This window comes from Serinus canaria, chromosome 20 (assembly GCF_022539315.1).
Source record: "Serinus canaria isolate serCan28SL12 chromosome 20, serCan2020, whole genome shotgun sequence".
NCBI lineage: Eukaryota > Metazoa > Chordata > Aves > Passeriformes > Fringillidae > Serinus > Serinus canaria.
In genome coordinates, this window is record NC_066333.1 from 3496794 (window position 1) to 3523408 (window position 26615).

At 42.8% G+C, this 26615-nt stretch overlaps 1 protein-coding gene across 1 annotated transcript in view; it reads left to right on the top strand.

Moving 5' to 3' along the window:
- Positions 1-26615, top strand: part of PTPRT (protein tyrosine phosphatase receptor type T) — a 473718-nt gene that overhangs the window by 160318 nt on the left and 286785 nt on the right. Inside the window, exon 3 of the mRNA XM_050982229.1 lies at positions 24598-24869. Coding sequence (XP_050838186.1) covers positions 24598-24869 — 272 coding nt within the window. The remainder of the gene's footprint in view (positions 1-24597; positions 24870-26615) is intronic.

A 26615-nucleotide genomic window follows, 5' to 3' on the forward strand; every position in this document is an offset into this window, starting at 1 on the left:
CCCCCAGTCCATTAAAGACAAATACTTTTAAGGTGATTGATACTGCATCTTCCAAATGCAAAATATTAAGAAGCAAAGTAAAATGTTGCTTTTATTCAAATTTCTTAAAAATTAAAACTCTTGCAAGGCTTTCCTTTTCCCATATGATGTGCTGATTGTAGTGTCTTTCCCCCTTGTGTATCCATCAGTAGTTATAGGGTTTTTACAGATTAGTTCTACCACTAAAACCAGATTGGTGTTTCTTTCTGCCACTGAAGGAAAAGGTTGGCTCAGCAGTTGGAAAACCAGATTTCTTTTTTTTCTGTAAATGCTTCCCCAGCCCCCAAAGCTGCTCAGTTCATTCAGAATCAGTGTATGTGCTCCCTCTGGCACCCTTCTGACCCTGCTGAGGCTGATGGTTCTCATGCCTCTCTGAGGATGTTCATCTTATTCTCTTGATCAAGGACAAATAAAAATGAAATTGGACAGAGCAAGAGAGATATTGGGAAATCAATCACAATGTGAGTAGGTTTGGGGTTTTAGGAGATGGGAAGCTTAAAAATTTGGGCAAATGGCTATTACTGACAATTTCAGTCTGCCTGGGAAAAATGCATCTGATATTTGCTATTTGTTGTGGGAGCAGTTGTTCCTCACTTGTAAAAGGCTCAGTGATCCAATCCAGGAATAGAAGCAGTGCTTTTGTTGCTTGGAGGCACATGTTGTGATGAGCAGAACTGAGTAGTGAGCAACCCATCAGCTGAAAAATGCCACAGCCAGGATTTAGGCTATTACAGAGCCCAAACAATTTCCAAGGTGTCAAGCTGGGTTGGTGAATAATTCATAAATGAGAGAATTGCCCATGTTGCCAGGTAAAGCATTTGTACAGGGCTTTGCTGAGCCCCCTCTCAGGGTGGTGACTTATGAGCTTGTGTAATGTTTTCTACACCCCCACAATAAACCTTTTTTATTCCATTTATTTCATAGCTGGGTCAGGAATTCAACTGGCATCCCAACCCCTCTGCCAGAATTTCACAGGGAGCTCAGACATTGCCCTCCATGGCCTTTTCTTCAGCAGATGGCCTGGTGGGCTAAAACCTCCCAGTTTTCACCAGGGTGGCCACTTCCATGGCTTCCCCAGGATCCTGCTCCCAAGAGAGCAGAACCAGAAATGCAGAGCATGTGCTGGCACATTCCTTCCAGGGCTTGCAGAGCAGCATGGCATGGAAAGCTGATCCTGCATGGAATGCTGGAGTGAAGAGCTGGGTGTTTGCAATGCTTTTACATTTTTCCTGTGGGTTTTTTTCCCTCTAAGAGACATAGCAGCAAAGTGTGAGAATATCAGTGATTTATTCATTTTGCCAGAGCATAACATCACCCTTGCTGAGATGAAATCTTCCAGGGAGTTACAGTTCCATGTTTGTTTGGTTTTTGATGTTGTAGCAATAAGCAGGAAAACTCTGGCCTTAAGGGTGAGGAAGGCAGCTGGCACATGAATGGCAGAAACAGCTGAACCCCTGAGATGTCTGAATAATTTCCAGTGTGTTATCACCTCCTTTTTCATTACTGCATTAGAGTTCATTTAAAAAAAATGCTTCTTTGAACTGGCTGACACGTGTCCACAGAAATATTTTGCCCAGCTCCCACCACTGGCTTGCATGTTAATAAGTGAAGCTCAAAGTCTGACCCTTGGTTTTGAAATCCTCTGGTGGCATGTCAGGACTGGGGAATAGGCTTGTAATTGGATTTTGAACAGACACGAGTGTGTTTTAAGCCCTCCTTGAACTCTGGGAGTAGAACTGATGGAATATGCCAGTAAATAGGGAAAAGGCAAGTAAACACAGGATTTGGAGCACACTGACCACTCTGTATCCCTGAATTTCTGAAGGAATCTCTGGGATGCTCTTTAACCAAGTGCAAATAAAAAAGATCAAACAGCTGTTGTAAATAATGGTCACTTAAAATGAAGATTCAAGTGAGAGTTAAAGTTATTTTGTGGTTTTTTTCTTTTCTCTTTCATTATTCAGCATAGAAAATCAATGTATGTATGTATGCTGCATGCATTAACAAGGTGTTATTTGTAGCACCTGGATGCCTTGAGAGGAAGAAACCCCAGAGAAAATAAAAAATAAAATTTATGAGTTAATATCTTGAGATTAGACAACATCAGCCTTGAAAGGCCTTGTTATGAGTGGAGTAGGGCTTGGCAATTGTTATCCTAATGACTTATTCATTAAAGAGAAGAAAATCTATATGGAAAGAGCAAGAGAAATCCATGTTTCTGCACAAACATATGCATCAGCACAGACTCCACAAGTGCTCTGGAAGTGTGTTCTCCTCCCTGTGCCCATCTCAGGGACTGAATTATGCTGCCCCTCTCTGTGCTGAGCTATTAGATCTGAGCAATGCTGACTTTAGAACACTGAGGACGTGTGTCCCCATTAATTAGGGAGCACATTCTGTGTTTGCCTTTATCCAGGGAAGCTGTGCTGGTCGGGCTCTTTGGGGGAGAAGGACAGACTCTTCCCTTTTCCCACTTTTTGTGTATGTGCTCAAATTTGAGACATTTTCAGGGCAGAAAGAGGCAACTCCCCAATGCAGCTGAGATAGCAGGGCAATAAAACATCAGGAATGTGTCTATTGATTTAGGAAGGAAAGGCAGTTCTGAATTTTATGGTGTTGGAGATGCCCTTCAGATCCTTGACTTATTTAAAATTTGTCTTAGCAACAAATTCTCTGGTAGCACATCTTTGAGCAGCAGCAACTCTGCTGTGGTTCTCAGTAGCTGAAGAGAATTTGCTTTCCTCGTGGTTTTCCTCTGTATAATAAGCCTAAAACATCTTCAGTTTAAAGGTTTCAAGGTTGCTAACTAATTACCCAGACTTAGAAGACTTTCTCTGGAAGGTGTTGTGCTGCAACTGCTCAGTACAAGATTGCTTGTACTATTTTATTTGAAAGCATAGCTGAATCCAAAGAGAAAATACCAGACTAATTAGTTGCTTATCAAGTGGGATCTGTCAATTTTTATATTCCTTATCTGAAGTAAAACCCACAGTTTCATGCTGGTGAAATATAAAACAATTGGACTAATTTCAGGTTGACCTTATTGTTCACTGTCTTTGCTTTGAAGGAAGAACTGTTCTCCCAGTATTTACATTTATTAGGAAAGTGTTGATTTTAAAGAGTTTCTGGGAGATTTGCAGGATGAGGCAGCAGCAGAACTGATTTTATGGATTAAATCCTGTTTCAGCCACTCCTGGTTGTGCACTGAGAGGCTTGAGGCCAATGCCAGGTTGTGGTTTATTCTGTGGCCCTCTTGGCTATGTAAATGGCATTTCACACCTTCTGTCTGGCTGTGATAAATGTGATAAATGTGAGGAATGAGTCCTAAGAACCCTGCCCTGGCTCAGGGAGCCCTGGCTCAGGGAGCCTTGGCTCTGGTTTCACTGGGAGCTTCAGCAAGGGCATGGTCCAGGCTGGGACAGCTGAGAAGTTCAGTGAAAAAGTGGAATAAAATTAATTTTTATTGTGATTTGTCCCTGTATAATAAACCTACAACTTCTTCAGTTGTGCTTTGTTGTCAGTGTCATCAGCTTTCAGGGCTGCCACGGTGCTGGTCAGAATACTTGGAATTCCATCTGTGTGGTTTGAATGCTTGTGAAGGCTTTGGTTTTTTGGGAGGTGTTTGGCATGGGAAAGATGAGTGAGCAGGTGGTCCCCAACTGGCCAACAGCTCCCTGGAATTGGCACTTGTCTTGGTTTAAACAGACAGGAGTCTGCTAAGGAAGGCAGGAGCCTCCCCTGAAATGGAAAATGCAAACCCCTTCCCTCCAGATTACTATAATTTTGAAATTAAGGGGCTCTCAGGCAAAGGGAATAGGAATAACAGTTCTTTACTAGGAAAATTAGAAATACAAATGCAATAGTACAAAACAAACCACTGCCAGAGTCAGACAGGCCCTGGCCCCTGTGTGTCAGGGTGGTGGCACAGTCCCATTCCAGGGTGGCTCAGGGTGGTGGCACAGTCCCATCCCAGGGGGCTCAGGGTGGTGTCACAGTCCCACCCCAGGGGGGCTCAGGGTGGTGGCACAGTCCCATCCCAGGGGGGCTCAGGGTGGTGGCACAGTCCCATCCCAGGGGGGCTCAGGGTGGTGGCACAGTCCCATCCCAGGGGGGCTCAGCCCTCCTGCAGTGCCAGCTGTGGCTCTGCTGGAGCAGGGATCCTGCACAAGGGGGGAGTTTTCCTCTGCAGCTCCAGGGCTGCTGGAGATGGGCCTGCTCTCCCTCTGGGAATGCAGGGCAGCAGAAAGCTGCTCCTCTGGGAATGCAGTGGGCAAAGGCTGCTGGGCTGTTCCCAGGGCAGATTGGATCCAGGGAGGAATGCTTGGCTCCTCCCCTGGGCGCAGCATCTCCCCATGGGATGGTGGAATTTGATCAGCCCTGCAGGGACACTCAGTGGCCATGGACAGCAGAGATCTCCTGGAGGGAGGATGGGCTATGGGAGAGAGAAAGAAAACTGCCCCAGGACCAGCAGAGAGCTGCCCAGCTCTGACAGATGGGGACAGGATGCACAGCCCCAGCACATCTTGCAGCCTAAGACAATCATGCAGCCCTGAGCATCCTTGTCTGGAAATTCCCCTGGCACACAGCTGGTGATGCTGAGGAGTGAAACCCAGGCGCTGTGGCTTGACTTACCTGTGGAACATCTTAGACATCAAAGCTGTTTTCTAATAATAACATCTCTGAGAGCTTGATGAGTAATTAAACTAATTTCAAAGTTACAGGTAAGCAGTGCTTCACATTTTAACACATCCTGTAAGACTTTGGCTGTAAAACTGTGGGATTGAGTACATTTAATTTTAAAATCATATAAAAGCTTGGTCAGGAGGGGACCTTAAGGATCATCTAGTTCCAAAAAAAAAGCCCCAAAACCTACAAAATACTTCAGAGCTTGGTGCTGTGTGGTGTTTTAGATGCCTTTTGGTGCTTGATTCCTAGCACCACAGTGTATGAAGGAGACTTGTTCAGTAGTTTCCTTAATAACAAATGGTTTAACAGTCTTTTACACTGAAGTGTAAGAAAAATATGTCAGTGAAAAGCAAGTATGTTAAAGAGCCAGAGAATTCCAGGGGGGTTAAGGATATACTCTTTAGAAATACAGCTCTTAACAAACTGATAGGGAAATGGCTGCATGCTGGGTCTGACTGGTTCTGGAAGCAGGAAGAAATTACACTCCACTGTTCTTCCCAATTAGTCCCCTTGATAGAGGCTGTATGAGCACAAAATAGAAACTGAGCCAAATGGGGCAAATTATCTTCATTTTTGTTAATTCATTTATGCTCTGTCACAATACAGTGACTAAAAAAAATCTTGAACTGTTTAAAATGGTGCAATAATAGATCCAATATTTTAGAAGAAAAGAAAGGTAAGATTCCTAAGGAAGATTTTTTTTTTGAGGAAGAATTGCATTTAGCTTGTGCTACCTATAAAATCAAAATTTCATAAAGATATCTGTGTTTCAAAAGTAAATCTAGGGCATGTTACCAGTCTGTGGTGGAATGTGCTGAGCCTTTGCCTTACAAGGGTGAAATGTATTTGTGTCTCAGGAAAGCACAAGCTGCAAGTGGTACGTGTTCCAAATGGAAAGGTGTGTTTTAAATGGACTGCCTGGAGATTTGGAAATTGGATTCTTCCTTCTAGCATAACTAGGCAGATCTGCAAAGCAGTTGCCAGGTGGCAGGACTGCTCAATCTGGGTTCCTCTGGTGGCTCACATCATGGGGCTCTGTGCTGGAGAGCACTGAACAAATGGAAAGGAGCTTTGTTTTTCCATAGCTAGGTTCTACATTTGCATCCCAGTCTGAAGTGTTTCATCTCAGGTCCATTTCTTACTCAGCCACTGAAAATGGTGTGTGCAGAGCTGGTTTGAGCAGAGCATTAAGCAGACTATCTTGAGATTTTTACTGTTTTTTTTTTTAAACAAAGTGTTTGTTTTTATATTGCATCTTTCTAGAGTTGGGAAGGAAACAATTCTGTGTGTGGAGCAGCACTGAGCCCTTCGTGTGTGGTTAGAGCATCACCATCCTCTGAGTTATCACAGATCACTGACATAATGAAGGTGCCAAACTTGAAGCATCAGTGCATCTCAGTACTTTATCAAAAAAAAAAAAAAAAAAAAAAAAGAAGAGTCAGGCTAAATGCCCTGGTTTTTTTTTTTTTTTTTGAGAAATGTTGGTAGCTTGAGAGCTACTCAGGTTGTCCAAGATCTGATATCATTGCTCCTGACAAATCAATTATCCTGGCAGTACAGTTGGCTACGTGTATGCACACTCCCATTTAAAGGGAAATATCCTGGGTTTTGTGAGGTTACTCCTCAGTGAATTTATGATGGCAGTGATCTCTGTGAATGAAAAAGTCATGAGCAACTTCTGCAGGTTACTCTGATGGTGTGTCAGCACAGCCTCCAAGGCAAAAACTGCTGTTGCCCTCCTGTCGTGGCCAAGGAGGTTGGAATTAGATGATCCTTAAGGTCCTTTCCAACCCAACCTGTTCTGTGATAAACATGCAGATCCTTTCAGCAGTTATTTTTCAGGAGTATAAACTTCCTAATTTAGTCTTTATTGGGTTTAATCTGTGAGTGGAGTGTCATTCTAGCCCTGTGTGTGGAGGATGTGTAGCACCAGTAGCAGCCAGTCTGTCCTCTGGAATGGGAGCTGTAAAAGATCTGTCCCAGGTTTTTGCTGTTAACCCTGCTGCATTTTTAACTGCCTATTTTTTGGACTGTGTTGCAAGCTTAAGTAATGTTAATAAAGAAGATTTTGTAATGATCTGTTTTATGCTGAACTATTGGAGGAAGAAATCTTATTCATTTATGCATTTGAAGATGTTTTCTTATTTCTCCAGTGGTTTTTTTTCACCACATCTGTCTGGTTGAGTGCAATCTGAAAGACAACAGGGGCACTCAGTTTTCTTTTGGAGTTGCCTTCTTAAGCCAAGATGGTTTAGGTTGAAGTATCCTGCTGATTCTCATGCTACCTGTGTTCTGCACAGATCAGAAAAGAGTTCTGAACACTTACTTGACAAATACTTTGAAGATTTGGGGATGTATCTGTAAAAGATAAAGTTACCAGGGTAGTTTTCTTGCATGAAGAGATCTGAGAGCTTTAATCACTTCAGGGAAATATCAGCAACTTGTAACTATGACATGCAGAGACGCACATGTGTGTCAAGAGATATTGCTGAATTTCCTTGCAAGCCAGGCATCTCTTTAATGCTTGGTGTGGTATTGCCAAGACAACCAAAGGAATAAGTGACACCAAGTGGCATTTCTAGTGGCAGGAGCACAGTGAGTATCTGTCACACTGTGTATGGTTTGGGTACATCTAACGTACATCCCAAATCACACTATTATTGCCCATGGATTAAAAACTCTCATGTCCAGAGGCTGGCAGGAATCTGGGGTGTGTGTCTGTGTGTGGGGGATGGGGTCCAAATTCTATTCTTTCAACTCAGTTGGAGTTTACAAGTGGAAAGGTGAATGAAAATCATCCTGATTTGCTAGAACTGTTTCAATCAGGTTCTAAAAATGAGCGGGATGTGGATGATGGGAAAATTTCCATCCCCAAATTCATATCAGAACTGTCACCAACGTGTTTTATGAAAAATCCTTTCCTAGGATTTTTTCCCTCCTGAGAAGCTGAGAGGCCTCAGGAACAAAACACAAACAATGATTCTCTGCTGCTGTGGAATGCAGCAGGTGGATCTGGGATTGGTCTCTGTGGTTGTTTCTAATTAATGGCCAATCCCAGCCCAGCTGTCCAGACTGTCTGGGTCAGAGACAAACCTTTGTTATTCATTCCTTTTCTATTCTTAGCCAGCCTTCTGATGAAATCCTTTCTTCTGTTCTTTTAGTATAGTTTTTAATATAATATAGATCATAAAATAATAAATCAGCTTTCTGAACATGGAGTCAACTTTCTCATCTCTCCCCTCATCCTGGGACCCCTGCAAACATTGTCACAAGTGGTGACCCTGAGTGAGGAAAGAACCACCACAAGAACAATGGTGATGCTTGGAACTGTCTAGAACACAACTCCTCAGTAAGGGTAGAATTTGATGTATTAAGCTGGGAGGAGTAGGAATATGATCCTGGATTAGATTTGCGTAGCAGAGATTAATGAGAAAACTGCAAGCTTAACTATGTCTGCATGCTCAGAAGGTCAGGCTGTGTGTAGGAATTTGTGAGCTAACTCAGTGTAAATCCTCCACAAATGCCTTGTTTGTTTGCAAGGCCGTGAGGGGTAATTATTTTTCAGGGATAGATAATCCTACTGAGAAAATGCTTGTTAATAATTTGGCACTGATGCTGATCATGCTGAGTGCAGGGGGAGGTTCATTTGTCTGGGTCATTTAGAGCAGGATCAGAACCCCAGAGAACTGCTCAAGTGTGTTTTAATTTCAGCTCCTTCTATTCAAGGTGTTTACAACCTGTTTCAACTGCAAAGTGTTGGAATTGTAGGATAACCCTTGCCTGTGGAAAAATCTCTGTTCCCTTTTGAAGTCCTGCCAGGACTGAAGCTGCATTCAGGTTCTAAAACATGACAGAAGTTTCTACTTTACCTCTTGGCCATCTGAAGTGCTCTGCTGTAATTGCCTAACATCCAATCAAGCCACAATGTTTTATATTGTTCCAAGATGTTTAATTTAGAATCTTAGTTTGTATTCCTATTTATGCCAGGAATATATCTCGGTATTCTTTGTCTGTTAATGAGCAAAATGTGTAATCCCCCCAAATGTTTTACACCTGCTTACATTACAGCAGTTTTGATAAATAGAATTAGTGAATTGAAAGTGTGTCAGAGAGCTGCTTTTTTACTGAAGTGTCTGCAGATCTTGCCTTTGCTTCCAGTGGAAGAATTAAGATGAGTCTGTACACAGGAAACTACTGCCAGCTGTAGTGTGGATCTGAGGGTGTTTCAAACACAGAATTGTGGTGGTTGGGTTGGGTTGGGTTGGGTTGGAAGAGACCACAGAGATCTCATTCCACCTCTCACCATGGGAAGGGACACCTTCCATCATCCCAGGCTGCTCCCAGCCCTGTCCAGCCTGGCCTTGGGCACTGCCAGGGATCCAGGGGCAGCCCCAGCTGCTCTGGGCACCCTGTGCCAGGGCCTGCCCACCCTCCCAGGGAGGAATTTCCTCCTAAAATCCATCTAACCCTGCCCTCTGACAGTTTAAAGCTATTCCCCCCGTTCACAGGACCCTTTCCAGCTCTCCTGGAGCCCCTTTTGGCTCTGGAAGGGGCTCTAAGGTCCCCCTAGGACCTTCTCTTCTCCAGGCTGAGGAGCCCCAAATCTCTCAGCCTTTCAAATAAATGTAAACTTTGAGGATAAAAATGGCATTCAACTCTCTAAAATGATAAGGAGTCTACTAAGAATCATTTCAAACTGTAGTGTAGGGACTTGAAACTGGGGTGAAGAAGAGAGGCTGAGAATAAGAATAGGAAATTCCAGGTTTATTTAAATCTCCTAGTTGCAGGAAATGGGAACTGGTGAGTCAGTGAGAATAGCAGTAATTAGCTGCTTCCCTTGGAGAAAATGCACACTTCAGAGGCTCCAAATGATTACTTTGCACTAGTGTTAATTCTAGAGATTGCTGTGTCTTTTTGTGGACCTTTCTGGTGGATGTCAGAGCAAGGAAGGGTTGGGCAAACTGATAACGACTGGTTATCATTTTGGTGAGGAACAACAAGTCTTGGATCATCTGAGGAGATTTTGGAGGGAAGTGGCTGCTTTGCTGATGTATTTCTTTCATAGCTGTTTAATTGAGCAGTAAATAGAAAAGCAGTGGGAAGTTTTCCTTTGAAGAAGAGAAAATGGGGATCATTCCAGGAAGGTTGGAGAGAAAATGATGAAAACAATAATAAAAAGATGAATCCATTTAAGGTGGGTCCAGCACGGCAGACTCACCACCAGAACCTTTGCAGAGGAAAACTTTGACTTTCTATCGTGCAGAAATTACTGTGCCAGTGTAACAATGGATTTAAACTGGATTTATTTCAGAGCTTTAGAAACACCTTTCAGGGTTTATTATCTAAAGCAATCCTCAGGGGAAACAAAACTCCCTGTGGGTTCTGAAGGGGAGTGCAGACAGCAAATAGTCAAAAGTGTCAGAGGGTTCACAGCTGATGGCCCAAATGTCCTTCCTAATAAAGCATTAAATTCCACTCTGTGAGAAAACATGAACAATTGGATAACTAGAGTAGCACAGAGAGAAAAAGGTGTGGGGAGCTGTGAGGAAGTTGAGACAAGCTAACAGCTCATCAGCTTGGGGTAGGCTGGGGGCAGTTTCTCATAAAGAACTTCTGATTTTTGGTGCACTATGACCTCTGCTTACTCCACAAACTCAATGTATTCCTGGCCACCTGAATCAATCATTGTGCTGTGGCAGGGACCATGGGGAAAAGGTGGATTTAGATAGATCAAGGAGCTCAGCAGTTACAATATTTGAAGCTCCCATCCAAGCAGTGCTATCAAGTCCATCTGCCATGGCCTGCAGAGCTCAGAATGGCTCCTCTAGTGTCCTGCCCTGTTGGTTTTCAGCAGGAAAATCTGGACCAGAAAATGTGATTCAGTAGATGCCATTAATTTCTAATAAAAATTTAACCACATGCACATAACACTGTTTATTTCTAAATGAACTGCAGTCCACGGGAAATAAATCTCTCTGTAGTTTTGGGCAATTTAGTGAGAAATGTTTACACAGGCATCCAGCTCAGAAAGCACATGGGACTAACAGCCTTTGTAGATACTGGTAATCCTGTTTCTGCCTAGTATCAAATAGACCAAGAAGTGAAACATGATAAAATATGGCAAATTATGTGTCCCTTTAGTGTACTGAGGCTGTTTGATTAAAACAGGGCACGTATGCAGTGGCTCCAAGGCAGCATGTCTCAAGCCACTCAAAAAATTCTTTGTTACTAAACACAAGTGTCAAGAAATTTGAGCAAAAATACTTGTCAAATTTTAGTGCTATCAGATGTTTCCTTAAATAAGGATTAGACTTTGGTATAGTGATGGATATAGTCTAACAATCTTTAATTATAACTGTGTGTTTTTGGATTTCTTTAAGCACAAATACTGTGTTGTGGTGGGAACCAGTCACCAAATGAATTATTTGATGCAGAAATAGCTGCTATTTGCTTTAAATTAGTCTGGGATCACAGAGACTGTGGCACCTTCTGTGAACACCAGGACCAGCCTCTGTGGGCAACCGAGCTGCTTCAAGCTGGCATTTCCTTTTCTCTCTCTTTTTTTTGAAATATAACTCAGAAACATTCAGCTGGGCAATCCCCCCCTGCAGGGGACAATCCCCTGGAGAAGAGGGTGCTGCTAGCAGCCCTCTGTTTAGGCTGATGCAGTTCTAACAGGAGATAGGATAAGCAAACACTGAGTTGAGAAGAAACCTCTGGTGTGATTTAGTTCCCATGGGAATGAGCAAACGCTGGTGATCCCAGCTGGGAAAGCCCTGGGCTGGCTGTGGCTCCTTCCCCTGTGCCAGCACAGCCCCCCTGGGGCCTGCACCAGCCTCTGCTCTGGCACTTTGAGCTGCTCCTTTTGACAAACTGCTGTGCTGCCATCCTCTGTGGTGGCTCGTGAGATGGCCTTAATTATTTCTGAGCCCACTCTGCCAAATTCCATCCTTGCCTACGTGGCAGTGCTCCCAGAATAGCAGCAGTGACTTCAGCAGCACCCAGTGCTCAGAAACTGAGCTCATCAAAGTTGCAAATTTGGTGCAGAAATAGCTCAGCCTTTGACCTTTAACACATTCTGAGTTTGGAGCTGTAGTGTTGATTTCTTAGATGTACACACAAGTGACCATATGGTCAGAGCAGAGTTATATAAAATCAAAGACACAATTCCTCTTCAGACATCATTTGCTCTGGTTGCCTTTTGGCATTACATTTAATATGTGCTTTCTGTCACAAATAGAAAAGGTAATAATCCCTCTGCAGTTCCCTAGAAAATGTTACATATACAAAACATATGGAAATGCTAGCTGAGTTGCAGAGAACATAAATGTTGGCTGGCAATGGAGCTGCATGCCTGCTAATGAGACATTTAATTCTGGCTGACATGGAAACTGCTCCTAATACTCTAGAATTATGTAATAAAATATATTTAGCTATTTGTCTTTAATGATTAAGCAAACAGAGAGCCCAGTGTATTGAAAATAAATATGTGCCTGAGCTGTGGAGCTCAGTGCTGCCCAGAAAAGTGATGTTTGCACCAAAATACTTCTGGCAGCTGCCTGGCTGATGCCAAAGGCAATTCAAGAGTGGTTTCCACAAAGCCCTTGTTGGTTCAACCTTTAGGGTCCAACTGGCCCAGCAATTTAGATTTGATGTCAGTTTTAATTAACCAGAGCAGCACAAAGATAAGCACAGTTTATTAACTTGCCACGAGCAGGAAGCTCTGGGTAGAGCTGTCTCAGCTGATGGGCTTGCAAGGCTTTGGAGACACACAGGCATTTTTTAGACACAGCAGACTGGAGCCTGAGAACCTTGAACAACACCAGGGTAGCCACCTGAGAGCATTCTCAGGCTTCAGAGTAGCCAAATTAAATAAATTCAATTAGGAATTATTATTGTAATTGTGATTCCTTGTTGTGAACCTGGAACCATTCATCCATGCACCTCTCACAAATGAGGCTGTAGCCAACAGCTGCTGCATCTTTGGGAAGGGAGAAGAGGCAGAATGGAGTTTATAGTCTGTCCTTCATCTTTTAAAGTGTTGTTAGGGGAGAGGACTAGGCAAAAATAAAAGTCTGTGTTCAGAGGAAAAACCGAGTTGGAAAATAAGAGCAACACAAAATAAAATTTGAGAACAAAGGCTGCCCTGGCAAAGGACTGTTGTAAATTTGTCATGGCTTAATTGATCAGCCGCTGGATCTGGGTGATGCAGAGCAGTCTGTGAGGATAATCATGTGTTGTTAGAAGTTGTTTTCTGTGTCTTTTCACCATTACATAAACCAGACCTTCATGGGATAGGGAACACTGGAAACTGACTTTTTAATCCAAATTTTGTGCATGTCATGTACATTTAAGCCTATCAGATCCTGTTTCTGGAGAGAGGTTTTACTCTGGGAAACAACAGATTTTTTTGGCTTGCTGCCCTCTCCAAGGAGAGCTGATGTTTCAGTGGCTGAGAGGCAGTGATTTAATTATTCAGTTGCTTGTAGTCACCAACCTAAAACATGTGTTCTTTGCATCTGTATCCACCTGGTTGGAGAGATTTTTATTTTTAACCATAGGGTTTTGACAGGACACAGGATTTAATTTTTAAAATAAGCAGTGTGTTTGAATACAAAGCTGAGGCACGCAGAAAAAGCAGCAATTACTTGTTCAAAAAGCACTGACCATTTCCTCTGAACTCCTCTCCTGTTAGTACTGAGAGAGAGAGGTGCCTTTGGCAGCAGGTTATGCCTCAGGTTAAACCAGGTGAGGAAGGGATGGGGAATTCTGCTGAATCTGGAGCCTTCTGGAGCAACGTCTGTGGGAGAGCCTTTGAGCAGAGGTTGTGACTCCTGTCCCCTCAATTTCTCTGGGACTTCACTTTCAAGGTTCAGCTGCAATAAAAGCTCTTGGGTGTTAAGAAGAGGAATGTTGATGCCATCAAATGAAGATGTTATGTTGGATAATAGCTATTAACCCTATTTTTTATTTGCCCATTTAATTCCATAAACATTATTAGCTGTTTAAATGAATTGCCTGTATTTTACCAAAGTGGTAAGCCAGTGATTGGTAGGATAAGTAGTTGTCAGGCTACTGGAACTGAAAAGCAAATAAACCTCTTCCATTTGCAAGGTTTAGTGTACATTTTCATCAGTTTTGAAAGATAATCCCATGCCAAAATTAAATTTGCAGAGAATTCTTGACTGTTGTTCCCAGTGAATTGTATGGTTTTTATTACAAATGCCATTACCTGATAGACTGGTGTAACTCCATTGTTAATGGACTCTTTTTTAAAATATCCCTGCCAAACAATTTGCACCATGTTTGTAAATAATAGAATAAGGACACTGCTGAAGGAAACTACTGCAGTGACCTTTGCAATAGTGAATGCTGGCAATGAGTCTATTAAAAAGGCTTTTCACTGCTGAGATTTATAGAATTGTTTCTGATTCTACAGCACACATAAGTTTTTGCTTCTCAGTGAACCCAGGCTCTCTGCTATGGCAGTTGGGCTTTTATTAAAGAAAAGTTTATAAAATGTGGGAGGAAAATTCTTGGAATAGCAGTGGAGTCCAGAAAGAAGCATGAGATAGGTTGTGCATGTGGACACCCCACCCCTGGAAGTGCCCAAGGCCAGGCTGGATGGGGCTTGGAGCAACCTGGGATAGTGGAAGGGGTCCCTTCCCATGGCAGGGGGTGGAATTAAAGGGTTTTTAAGGTTCCTTCCAACCCAAATTATTCTGGGATTCTCTGATACACAGAGGAGCTGCCACAGCTGTAGAGCACAGCAAAGCTGTTCTCCTGAATTCTCATGGACAATGATTTGTGTGGTGAAAGAAAATGTGAGTTTGTTGGTGGAGAGGAAAATGTGATTGGAGTTCTGATGCTCTTCTGGCTGCAGCTCTCCATGGTGATTTTCAAGGAGGAAAGGACTGTGCTCTGGAGATGCAGGTGGAAAGCCATGCTGGATCACCTTGCACCACTGAAGTGAGAAATGCTGTCATGAATCTTTGTGATGAACTGTTTGTTATAGACTAGAGATGTTTGATGTCAATGCCTTCAGGAGCTCACTGACTCAACAAATGTCTCAAGAACAAATGTCTGGAAGTGCAGTGCTATCATTGCTGTGTTTGTGTTCACAGCAATGAAAATTCATTTTTTTGAGCTGATTTTCCACACTGGATCCAACAGGTTTCTATACTGAGTACAGACTACTGGAGACCACTCTGGCCTGTAGCTGGGGCCAGAAACAGGCAATAGAGAAAGAGCTATTATTTCTTTTTTCTGCCTTGTCACTTCTGAGGTGTTGCAGTCAGTTTTCTTGCACTTCTAGATCATGCCATGGTGAAGACCTGAGGCAATAAGTCCCTCCTGGGCTTAAAAATTTCCTCATCCATTCTGTGTTGGACACCCTCACTCTCCCAAGTGCTGCTTTTCATTGCTATTCTTAAGAATTCTGTCTTCATGTTTCAGTTGCATTTTCTTCAGGCCAATAAAGAATAAAAACCTGTGTCACTGAGGAAATGATGAAGTCAGAACCTGAGTCCTGAACTTTATCTTTCTCTTGCAAATCTCTCAGTCTGTGTCCTTGGCTGTCCTTGTCAAGGCCACAGAATGATGTTATCAAAAGTTGCACAAAATGTTACACTGCTGGAAGAATGCTTTTAACAACAGAAGCAGCTATTTTTATTATTGATTTAAATAATCTTGCAAGGTTAAAAGAGCACCCCATTAACAAATGGAGTCCTTCCCAAGTCCCTGCTTCACAGCCTCTTGCAGGAATCCCATTATCCCCCTTAAAGCCCTCTGCTAATTAGGCATTTGTTGGCTTATTTGTCACTTGATCACCTCCCATATGGATTTTGTAGAGGGTGTGGTGACTCTGAACCACCAGAAAGTCATTAAATGTGATTTTAGTTTTTTTCTTTGTAATCCATGATGTAGTTTTGCCTTGCTCCTTCTGTCAGGGGCAGTTTACTCTTGCCCATGTAGGTTGGTGAAGCCTCTCCAGCTTCAGATGCTCCTTTCTTCAGCATTAACTTCAGGGGGGAATAAAGGGCAGCTGCCACTTGGCTGGAGACAATTCTGATGCTTCAGGTTTCAGCTTTTCTATTTTTCACATTCTGTGCTGCTTTGGTGTGTGGGTCTGAGCTTCACATTATGGGATGGTGAGCTCTGTGCACAGAGCAGGGAGACAAAATAATTCCTGCTCCAGCTGGGCACCAAGGACAAATGATCCCAATCTCAGCCCAGGAGCACAAACCCCGTGGGCTGGAGAGAGAAAAACAAGCAGGGTGGGAGTGCCTGGGCTAAAGCTGGGCTGGGACAATGAACTGCAAGGTGGGAATGGAGCAGAGCTGATCCCAGGGAGAGACCCCATGACCTCTTCTCCATTTTTTTGTCCATTTTGGGTTCATCTTGGGTGTAGCCTTCATAAGACATCCGTTCTGGGTTGTGAGCATCTTTCAGTGTCTGTGGGTCACCACGATTCAGGCTGTGGACAGCATTTGTAAGAGGAGTGTGGTTTGATACCAAAGCACTCATGTTCTGTGGGCAGCAGTGTCTGGGTACACCCTGAAATGCAGCAGTCATGCCTGGCTCAGTCATTCCATGGCTCAGGCCCTGCAATCTGTGGAAAAGTCTGCAGCTGGCATTTATAGACCTGTGGGAAACCTGCTTTTCCTCATTCTGAGCATGGTCCCACAATTCTTTGGTTTTATGTATAAAGCAAAGGCTGTGATGGTGTTCACAGGGGTCTTAGGATGAGGGAAGAGATGAGAATCTTGACTCCATGTTCAGAAGGCTGATTTATTATTTTATGACATATTATATTAAAAACTATACTAAAAGAACAGAAGAAAGGATTTCATCAGAAGGCTGGCTAAGAATAGAATAGGAATGAATAACAAAGGTTTGTCTGTGACTGAGACAGTCTGGACAGCTGGGCTGGGATTGGCCATTGATGAGAAACAACCACAGAGACCAATCCCAGATCCACCTGGTGCATCCCACAGCAACAGAGAATCATTGTTTGCAGTTTGTTCCTGAGGCCTCTCAGCTTCTCAGGAGGGAAAATCCTAAGGAAAGGATTTTTCATAAAATACGTAGGTGACAAAAGGCCTTGCAAGCTTCTCCCTTCCCAAGGCCTTTTGGAAATGGGCAAAGCAGAACCACTTTTGCACTCTTCTCAGGGAGGACTGGGAAACTGTTTATGTCACAGTCTTTATTTTAAATATCTACAGCAAATATTTCAGGTATTATGAGACCAGTCTCATTCTGAGAAGATTTTTCTTACAGAAATCCCCCAAAATCATAATTCTTTTCAGAACATTCATTTCCAGAAGAAAAGCTTTTTACAGATAGTAGGCTGTCTCTTTAAAAGATTCTTTCCTATTATCCAGCAATTTCCCAAGTGAATGAATTGTCCTCATGAATGATACTGAACTCAACCTGCCATTTATATTCATACTTATCAGCAAATCAAACAATTTCATGGCTAAATTAATTCAGTATGACTCACATTTAAGAATTAAACCCCATGGGTTTGATTTTGCCCTAATACATGGAAAAGGGATGTGCTTATGAGATTTAGAATTTCTGGGTTTGTACAAACGCTGCTGTCTGTAGTACATCAGGGGAAGAGATTTCTGAGCCTTTTTCCAGTGCTGTGCACAAAAATGGATGTAAAAATATGGGAAGTGTGCAGCAGGTAGGTATTCATAAATTTCATAAAATAAGAACTACAAATTAACTTACAGAATCTTAAAGTGCATGGAAATATTCATTTATTTTCCCCAGCACAATGTATAATCAAAGTCCAGAGCTCATTGACACAGCCTTACTCCTGACTCAACAAAAATGATGAGGCAAAGATCATTCTGTGGCTAATTAATAAATGGGGTTAATGCAGCTCTTGACTTAAAAAAAAAAAAATCTTTCTATTACTGATAGTCAGAAGATTGGAATGGTAAATTCTGCTTCACAGCACCCTGTGAAGAATTCTTATATTCTGCTTAAAGTGGCTGCTTTGCCACTGCTGGAAGCCTACTGTGGAGGTAGATGGACTTTTGTTTTATTTCCACAAACACATTTTGTCATACTTTACTGTTGTCTTAGATATCAAAGGTTCTAGCATCATCATAGTACAAGGATTTCATATTATCAGAGCTTCATACCTTCTTAATGTTGCTCACAGGCAGCTCCTCTACACACTGACTGTTCCAGGTCCTCGCAGTAATCTGACTCTCCTCTTTCCTTACTCTTATCTAGCACTAGTTCTTATTGATTACAGGTGTGGCCTGTCAAGATCAGGCCCACCTCCAATCAGCAACTGGTCCAGCTCTAACTCATTGGGGCACAAGATCACCCTCTACAATCACCCTCAACACTTTACATATGGAATGTTCAGGGTCTGTTCTGTGGCCTTCAGAGTGACTTGAGGGTAGTTCAGAGACCCCTTGCTCTGATCTGTGCTTCTGCAGTCATCCCTGTGATAAAGGTGTGAAAATAATTGGCTTTTCTCAAATATTAAAATGGATATTATATGTGTTGTGTTAGAAATGTGTATTAATTCTCTTAAGTAGTGTGTTAAATACAGTTTTAGGTTATAACATAATGTAAAATGGAACCTTTGCAATGTAGGATACTTATTTTCTAAAGAAAGGACTCATAGTGAGACAGCAGCCACAGGACACCTGAGCCTTTCAGAGAAAGAGATATTATTGTCCCATTATCAGAAGAAATGAACGTGAGGAAGAAGCTGACACTGCCCAGACCAAATCCATTCTGTGTTTGAATGGAATTGATGCACCATGGATGAGGTGTATGAATATACAACAGGCTGTTGCTTTTAAGAGTTAATCCTCTGTTAACAAAGTGGGTCCTTTTTCAGGCTTATTTTGCCCAGAAAGAGGTACCTGGACTGTCCATAACTCTTTGTTTTTATTGTCTCATATTGTCTTAATTCAAATTGTCTAAATTATTATTACTCTAATTATATTACTATTTTGATAACTATTTTATTACTATTAAACCTTTAAAATTCTAAAAAAACCAAGTGATTGGTGTTTTTCACAAAGGGATGGATAAAGGGAAAGGATCCCCTGCTCTGGCTCAGTGTATGAGGTAGTGAAGTGACCCTAGTCCTGTCCCCTGGGAATGGGACACTGGGAAAGGGTCAGAGCACTCCTGCAAAGCAAAGCCTTGCCTCACAAATCCTCTCCTGCCAGGAGGGAACAGGAGTACTGAGTTAGTTTGTACCACAGCAGGTGCCTGGAGCATGAGAGACAAAGGATCTAACTGGAAATGAGAGGTTTTGGACTGAATAAAAAGAAAAATACATGAGGGTAGTCAAGCAGTGGAGGAGGTTTTCCAGAGGAGATGGACAATCCTCTGGGGAGGTGTGGAGACTCAGTGGTAAGCTCAGGGCTGATCCTACTTTGAGCAGGGGCTTGGCCTGAGGCCCCTTCAGCCCAGATTATCCCAGGTTGCTTTTCTGACAAGGACAGGTGTCAGACTCACTTCCCGGGAGATGGAGTTGTTCTTTGGCAACAAACACACCGGTGTCTGAAACCAGGCTGGTGCACCTGCTGGAAACCTGCATCTTTGTGTCAGGAGGAGTCTGCTCTTTAGAACAACACCCTGCACCTGGCCTGGGTGCTCAGCCTTTTAGAAGCCTCATTTTGCAGCGGAGCATTTTGACAGCTTCTTTTTCAAGTCTTTCCTGGTCGCTGTAATTTGACTTTTGAAGCAGCTCAGCTCTTCCAAGCCAGCAGTGAGACAGCACCAGCCCAGGTCTGCCCAGCCTCGCTCCTTCAGCTGTCATTTGTCAGAGCACACTCGTGTAAGCTTAATGAACAATGTGCAAAGCCATTAAAAACTCAATTACAGCCTTCTCTTTCCTGCAGACGTGAGAGAAGGCAAACATGAAGTGCTGATGTGTAAACACAATAGCCACCATCTGCTGCAGAGCAGGAGCTGGGCTGCAGATGCATCAATAATAGGACGCTTATCAAGGCATCATTATCCACCAAGCAGGGGAAAAATTGAAATTTATGGCCAGCTAGAGAGCACTTCATGGTTTAATTCCCCAATTTTCAGTGGTATGTTTAATAACTAGGAGAGAGTGGCGTTTTATGTTCCTGCCATTGGAAAGGATTTTTGAAAATGAATTTATTTACAGTCTCCCCGTCCTCCTTGCTTCTGACTGATCTGAGCATAACACATTCATTTCTACATAGTCAGGATGAAACCAGCAAGATATTAATTAATTTAACCTGTTGATGCAAGAACACCATGTTTAATTGACCTTATGCTCAATTTGCTTGAATGAGCTTATACTTTTCTGTCAAATAAGCATAAAAAAGAACTTTTATCCACCATAGATACTTTTTCCCTCCAAATTTAATTTTTTTTTCAGTTTAGTGTAGTGTTGGAAACTTGAACTTTTGTAAGAAAGTAAACAAAACAATGAAACTCGATATTTTTTGTTTCTTTTTTCCCCAATTGGATATGCAACAGTCTAAACAAGAGTTTCTCCAAGATAACCTTTTCTTTTATTCATATTCTTGCCTGGAGACATTCGGGAGGCTTTCAGTCATCTATTAGTCAATAATTTCCATTTGTGACATGTTAATTCATTCCTTAGCCCTTTGTATGAGTGCAAAGTGTGACAAGTGATTTGTTGGTGCCAGAGCAGGTTGTATCTCTTTTATTTGCACATACAGGCCTATAAATTGAGAATAAGTCCCATCAGCTTCAGCTCTGTGCTCAGCTTAAAGAAGGCTGTCAGACCTTAAATCACAATATGCCAATTTTCATTAAGGGTAATGAGGAAAACCACATTTTTCTTTAAAAGGCTGGCTTGTCTTTTATTTATTTTCTCCTGGTGGGAGCTGTTTTCATGATCTCTCACCTACTCCTAAGTGATGGATCTTGCCCACACAAGTTCCATAGACAAATTTGGAAATTTAGAAATAGGACAGTGGAAATAGAATTTGGAAATAGATCATGTGTTGATCTTGGAAGCATGCAGAGCAACTTTGTGAAGGCCTTGCAGGATGGGATACCTGTTCAAGTTCACACTGTAAAAATAAAATAAAATAAAATTTAAATAAAGTCTATTTGGGGTCAATTTATGAGGTATAGGGTATCACTTATTCACAGTTGAAATTTATATTAAATAGTATTATATCTATATATTTATAATAAATAAAATTATATATATATATAATAAAAGTTATCAAGTTGTCAGCCCCTAGGATGGCCAGGCTTGAGGTTTTTCTCTGGATTCTGTGGGGTGAGCTGGGCCTGAGGTACCCCAGGGAAGGGTTTGAGGGGGAAGCTGCCACTCCAAGGCTCTGCAGAAAGAAAGGACTGAGTTGTCCTTTCTTTCTGCAGAGTGTGTGAGAGTTCCTCGGGAATAAATCCCTTTAAACAAGGTGTGAGCTCTTTTCTCTGGCAGAGATGCCTCTTTAAGGGGTTATTTTTAATCTTTTCCATTTCCATAAAATAATACCTCTTTTCAGGACTTTTCTTGAGAAAGTTGTGTTTCTTACAGGATTTCCTCCTGTATCTCTTCACATATTGAATTAAACAAAATCAGATGTTATAAATAGGAAGCTGGGAATAATTTATCCATGACAATTGTTTGCCAGGTGATTTTTTTAGTAATTAGGACATATTATTTTGATGAGTGCTTTTTGGTGGATAGGTATTCTTCTTGTTGGTGTTGTCAGTTGCTGGATTCAGGTTCCCCACTCCCCCCAGAACTGTCAGCACTTGCACAAAAGGCCATGAATAGCTTGTGATTCATTATTTTGTGGGTGGCGAAAAATAAAATTGTAATTATTGCTTGGAACTTTTTTGTAAAAGCTGATGTTTTTTCTCCCAGAGGAAAGCTCGTTATTTTTATATATGGATCTGTAAAAGTGAAACACTCCCCAACTTTTGCTGTCAGTGAAGCACTTCCCTCCCCCAGTGCAGTTCAGGGCTGCATTGTGTCAGACACAGCACAGACCACAGCAGCTCTTTAGGGCAGGATGATCTACACACTGTCCAAATGAAAAAGAGAAAAGTTGAGAGGCATGCCCAGAAGTGGAATGCTGTGCCAGGTGCAGTCAATTATGGTGTAAAAATCCCTTTTCCTGGGTGCCTCCCCAGTGTGGGAGGCACTTGGTCACAATCCTTGTGAATGCACAGGAGCTCTGCAGTTCTTGGAGCGATTCTGGGCTGCACCTGCCTCCTCCAGGGTGGGATCTGGCACGGGGAGAACTTGTCTGCACTGATCTCCAGTGGCTCTGAGCTGCCTCAGGCAGAGCTTGCACAGCAGCTGCTGCACTCCTGCAGACCATGGCACCCTTACTCAGCAGTTCTACAGGCTCTTCCTTCCCAAATTCTCTGCAGGAGAGTGGGTCTTGCAACTCTGTACTGACAGAGATCCTGGAATCCCACAATGGGTTGGCTTGGGAGGGACCTTAAAGCCAATTCAGTGCCACCCCTGCCATGGCAGGGACACCTCCCTCTGTCCCAGGGTGTCCCAAGTCCTGTCCAACCTGGCCTTGGGCACTGCCAGGGATCCAGGGGCAGCCTCAGCTGCTCTGGGCACCCTGTGCCAGGGCCTGCCCACCCTCACAGGGAACAATTCCTTCCCAGTTTCCAATCTAAATCTCTCCTCCTTCAGCTTAAAGCCATTCCCTGTGTCCTGTCCCTCCATGCCCTGTCCCAAGGCACTCTCCAGCTCTCCTGGAGCCCCTTTAGGCACTGGAAGGTGCTCTGAGGTCTCTCTGAACCTTCTCTCCTCCAGGTGAGCCCCCCCAGCTGTCCCAGCCTGGCTCAGAGCAGAGGGGCTCCAGCCCTGGTGGATCTGTGTCACACTCAGCCTGCCCAAGCCTGGCTGGCTCAGGTTCCCAGGCTGCTCCCTCTGCTGCCTGCTGGCACCTGGGGGTGCTGATCTAAATGTTCTCAGCTCACAGGAACTGAACCCAAATTTCAGTTTCTCAAAAGTTTCGTTTACATGAGTAGATTTTTCAGAGTAGTGTATGTACATTACATGCTGAAGAAGAGGATTTTATGGCTGACTGGGAGCAGAGCCACATCAGCAATGGGCATTTGTCAGGATCCTAAGTTTTAGACTGAAACCAGAAAGTTTGGATTCAGCTCTAACATTTCTCCAAGTTCTTTCTGAAAATCTGGAATTTCTTGACTTGGGACCGTTTTAGTTTTTGTTTTTCCTTCATTTCCACTGAAAGGCAGCATTGCCAGAGCCCATCTTGCCTATAAATTTTCTTAGAGTCTCTTCCTTTTCCTGTGCTTGCATTGCCCTGGAATTTTCCAAGGTCTTTAGAGTGTGTAACTTTAATAATTTATTTTTTTTTAAGGATTGACTTCCTCCTGTTGATCCTTTACAAAATGAATATATATCATATAAACACAGGGGGAAAAAAAATCTTCTGAGAGAAAGTTGCTTGTAGCTGTTATAAATTCATAATATATGACTGTTCAGAGCACAGAATTGTTTCAGATGTTTGCCTGGCTCATCTGAGTCACCTGCTATGGCGAGGAAAAGGGAAAGTCAATAGGTCAGAAGTGAGGCAGGGCTTTTCAAACTCAATCTTCTGTGAGCTGCAAGAGGCCAGCAGACAAACACATCTGCAGCGTGGCTTGGCAGCAGCATCAGAGCCAGCAGTGTCAAGAGGGCTGTGTTTGATTAAAAATTATCATGCCTGGCTGCTGACACACAGATTCCCCCTGCCCCATCCCAGTGGTTGCTTTAGCCCTTTCTGAGTGTGAGTGTCTGCACCCACATAAAGGAGATCCTGTAACCAGAATTGAATCAAATAACTCTCATCATGTTCTCCCTTATTGCTGACATTTGTCACCTTGATGCATCTGTGAGGAGATGAGTGGAGACACAATGTGCTATAAAATAACTGCTTGATGAATCCAAATGCGAGTTCAACATCGAGTGCCATGGTTAATGTGATGCTGACTTCCAGGTTAACAAACTCATAAATTGCCTCAGTGTACATTTCCCTCCCTAAATTCAGCCTACCCTTCCCTCCCACAAGAATTATTGTCCTGTTGCATTATTACAAGGAAAGATGTTGCTGTTCTGTCGACAGCCCTCACTTGGTTGGGCTCTGAAAATTGGGTTGTTTTAACATGACCTTCAGATATTCAGGTGCCAGGGTTCACAAATATGGACTGGAATTTAGGGTGTTGGTTGATGCAGGCAAATATCAGCTGAGAGCTTGCTCTGTTGTAGTTTTTGTGTTGAAGCATAGAATTGTTAAGGTTGGAAATTACCTTTATAGATCATCAAATCCAACCATCAACCCAACACCACTAAACCACACCCTCAAGCACCACATACACACATTCCTTGAAAACTTCCAGGAATGGTTGCTCCTCAGTCCTTTCCAACACTTCCTATGAAGATTTTTTTTCCCTAATATCCAGTCTAAACCTGCCCTGCTGCAACTTGGGGCTGTTTCCTCTCATCCTGTCACTTGTTACCTGGCACTGAATGTGCCCTTGGGGCACGGTGAGAAGCAGGAGAACCTGGTTGTTGCTTGAAGTGGGAATGTGCTTTTGTTTAGAGTGACTGTGTGATCACAAGGTGATAAAACAATACAGGCCAGCTTTTCTATTTGGATTTGCAACTTATTTAATTAAAGTGGTTCTAGCTAGCCCTGAATCTACTGGTGTGTGTACCTGCAATTTTAATATCCTTTCTTTCCCTAACAACTGGCCCCAAACAGCTGCTTCCTTCAGAGGAAGCTTTGGTTTGTGGCTCGCCAGGGACCCGCCGGCTTTTCCAACAGAGCTGTTTACGCCAAAAATCCAAGCATGCAAACCCACTCTTTGTTCTCTTTTTCCTTTGCCCTGCAGGCTCCTTCATGATGGTGAACAGCTCTGGGAGAGCATCAGGGCAGAAAGCTCACCTGCTGCTGCCCACTCTGAAGGAGAATGACACCCACTGCATCGACTTCCACTATTACCTGTCCAGCCGCGACCGCTCCAGCCCCGGCTCCCTCAACGTCTACGTCAAGGTCAACGGGGGCCCCCAGGGCAACCCCATCTGGAACGTGTCAGGAGTGGTGACTGAAGGCTGGGTGAAGGCAGAGCTGGCCATCAGCACCTTCTGGCCACATTTCTATCAGGTAGGGCTTTGTAATATTTTTCCCTCTGTCCCCTTTGGATGTGCATTGTTAGTTTTGAAAATCGTCACCTCCCTCCCTGAATTTTCCTCTCTGAATAAGTTCACCTATAGTGGATATATAAGCAGCTTGACATATTTCTTTCCTCCTCACTTTTTTCTTTAGTTGTTGGCAAGCCACAGACTGATGGATGGGAGGCAATTATTGACAAGACCCACTTGTTCATGGTGAAATTGCCACTTGTATTGGCACTTTCCGTGGCACTGTGTAACTGCAAACCAAACAGTTTCTGGATGTGTATCTGTACTCTGCATAAATCTCCCTGGATTATTTTTGGACCTTGGTTGGTTCCATAAGAAGGAACATTTTTTGATTTGGCTTTGCATCTTGTGCCCATAAGAAGGGTGTAAGGACATAAGGTACTAATAAATTCTTGTACTACGGTATCATATGTGGATATTCTTCACTAGATCCTCAGCTCCTCCTCTTTTATTCTGTCAGAAGATAATTTTTTTATACAAGGAAAAAGCCAAGGAATGTAATGGCTATGCTATTTTTTGGTTATATTAGTTTCACACCAACTTATTAATTGTCTGCTTCAAACTTCATGTGGCGACTTTGCAGCCATTGTTTTAATTTCAGCTAGATAATTCACACTTAATGGACTCACATACTGCTTTTCACTGGTTGGAGGGGCACTTTTTTCTTGTTTTCTATTCAAGACACACACCAAAAAAAGAAAAAAAAAAACCTGGGAGGTAATTGCATCCTAAACCTTGCAGGAGATTTGATGTCCATGTGATACTAATAAAAGCCATGAGTAAGACAGGCACTGAGATAGAAGGAACTATGAAAAGGCAGCAAATAGTCTGTGTATAAAAACCAGCAGGTAGAAAAGCCTCTCTTTTTCTTGCTTCTAATAACTGGGTAGGAGGTCTGTAAAATCTGAGCTGGAGGAAGATGCTTTAATGTTCTGCCTCTGAAAGAGTTGTGGATAGCAGCAGAATCCACAGAGTGCACCAGGCAGGCGAGAGGGAAGGATAAAGAGATGCAAATGTGTGGAAAATGGTGTTTGAAGGGCAGTGCACAACTTGTGACTGTTCTGAAGGCACACTGGAGTGCTCCTGCTCCATTCATATTAACATGATCCAGGGCATGAAGCAGAATTTGCTTCATCCTTGGTGCTCCACAGAGATAACAGAAATGATCTTTCACCCAGAAAATCGCTGCTTGAAGAACCTGAAAAAGGCGGTCTGATCTCACACTAAGAGGGATCCTGCTCTCAGATATATCAATAGGAGGCTTCCTGAGCCTCACTTAGGTCTTTTACAAGTACTTTGGCAGGTCAAGTTTGCTTTTCTTGAGCAAAAGAATCCTTTAAATCAAACAAGAATTTTCTACTGAAGCACAAACCTGAATGGATTGGAAGGCAGCAGTACCTGCCCAGGAGTAGTTCTTTCCTAGAAAATGCAAGGGGCTTCTTTTAAATTGTGATGAGTGAGAGTGATGTTTCCTTCTGGTCATCCTTGGATTTTTGTTCCTTGAGCATGGCTTTTAAAATTTGAGATCTTTCCTGGATTTTATGGGGGTCTAGTAGATTTCAGCCTCTGGCTTTATAAATCATCTTGCTGGTGGTCTGTATCCTGTGAGTTTCTACATTTAAGCAAGGTTTAAGAAAAGGTAAAAAGAAGAAAAGAGAACTTGAAGCTTGAAAAATTGAAGAGGAAAATTATTGGTATTTGCCAGCCT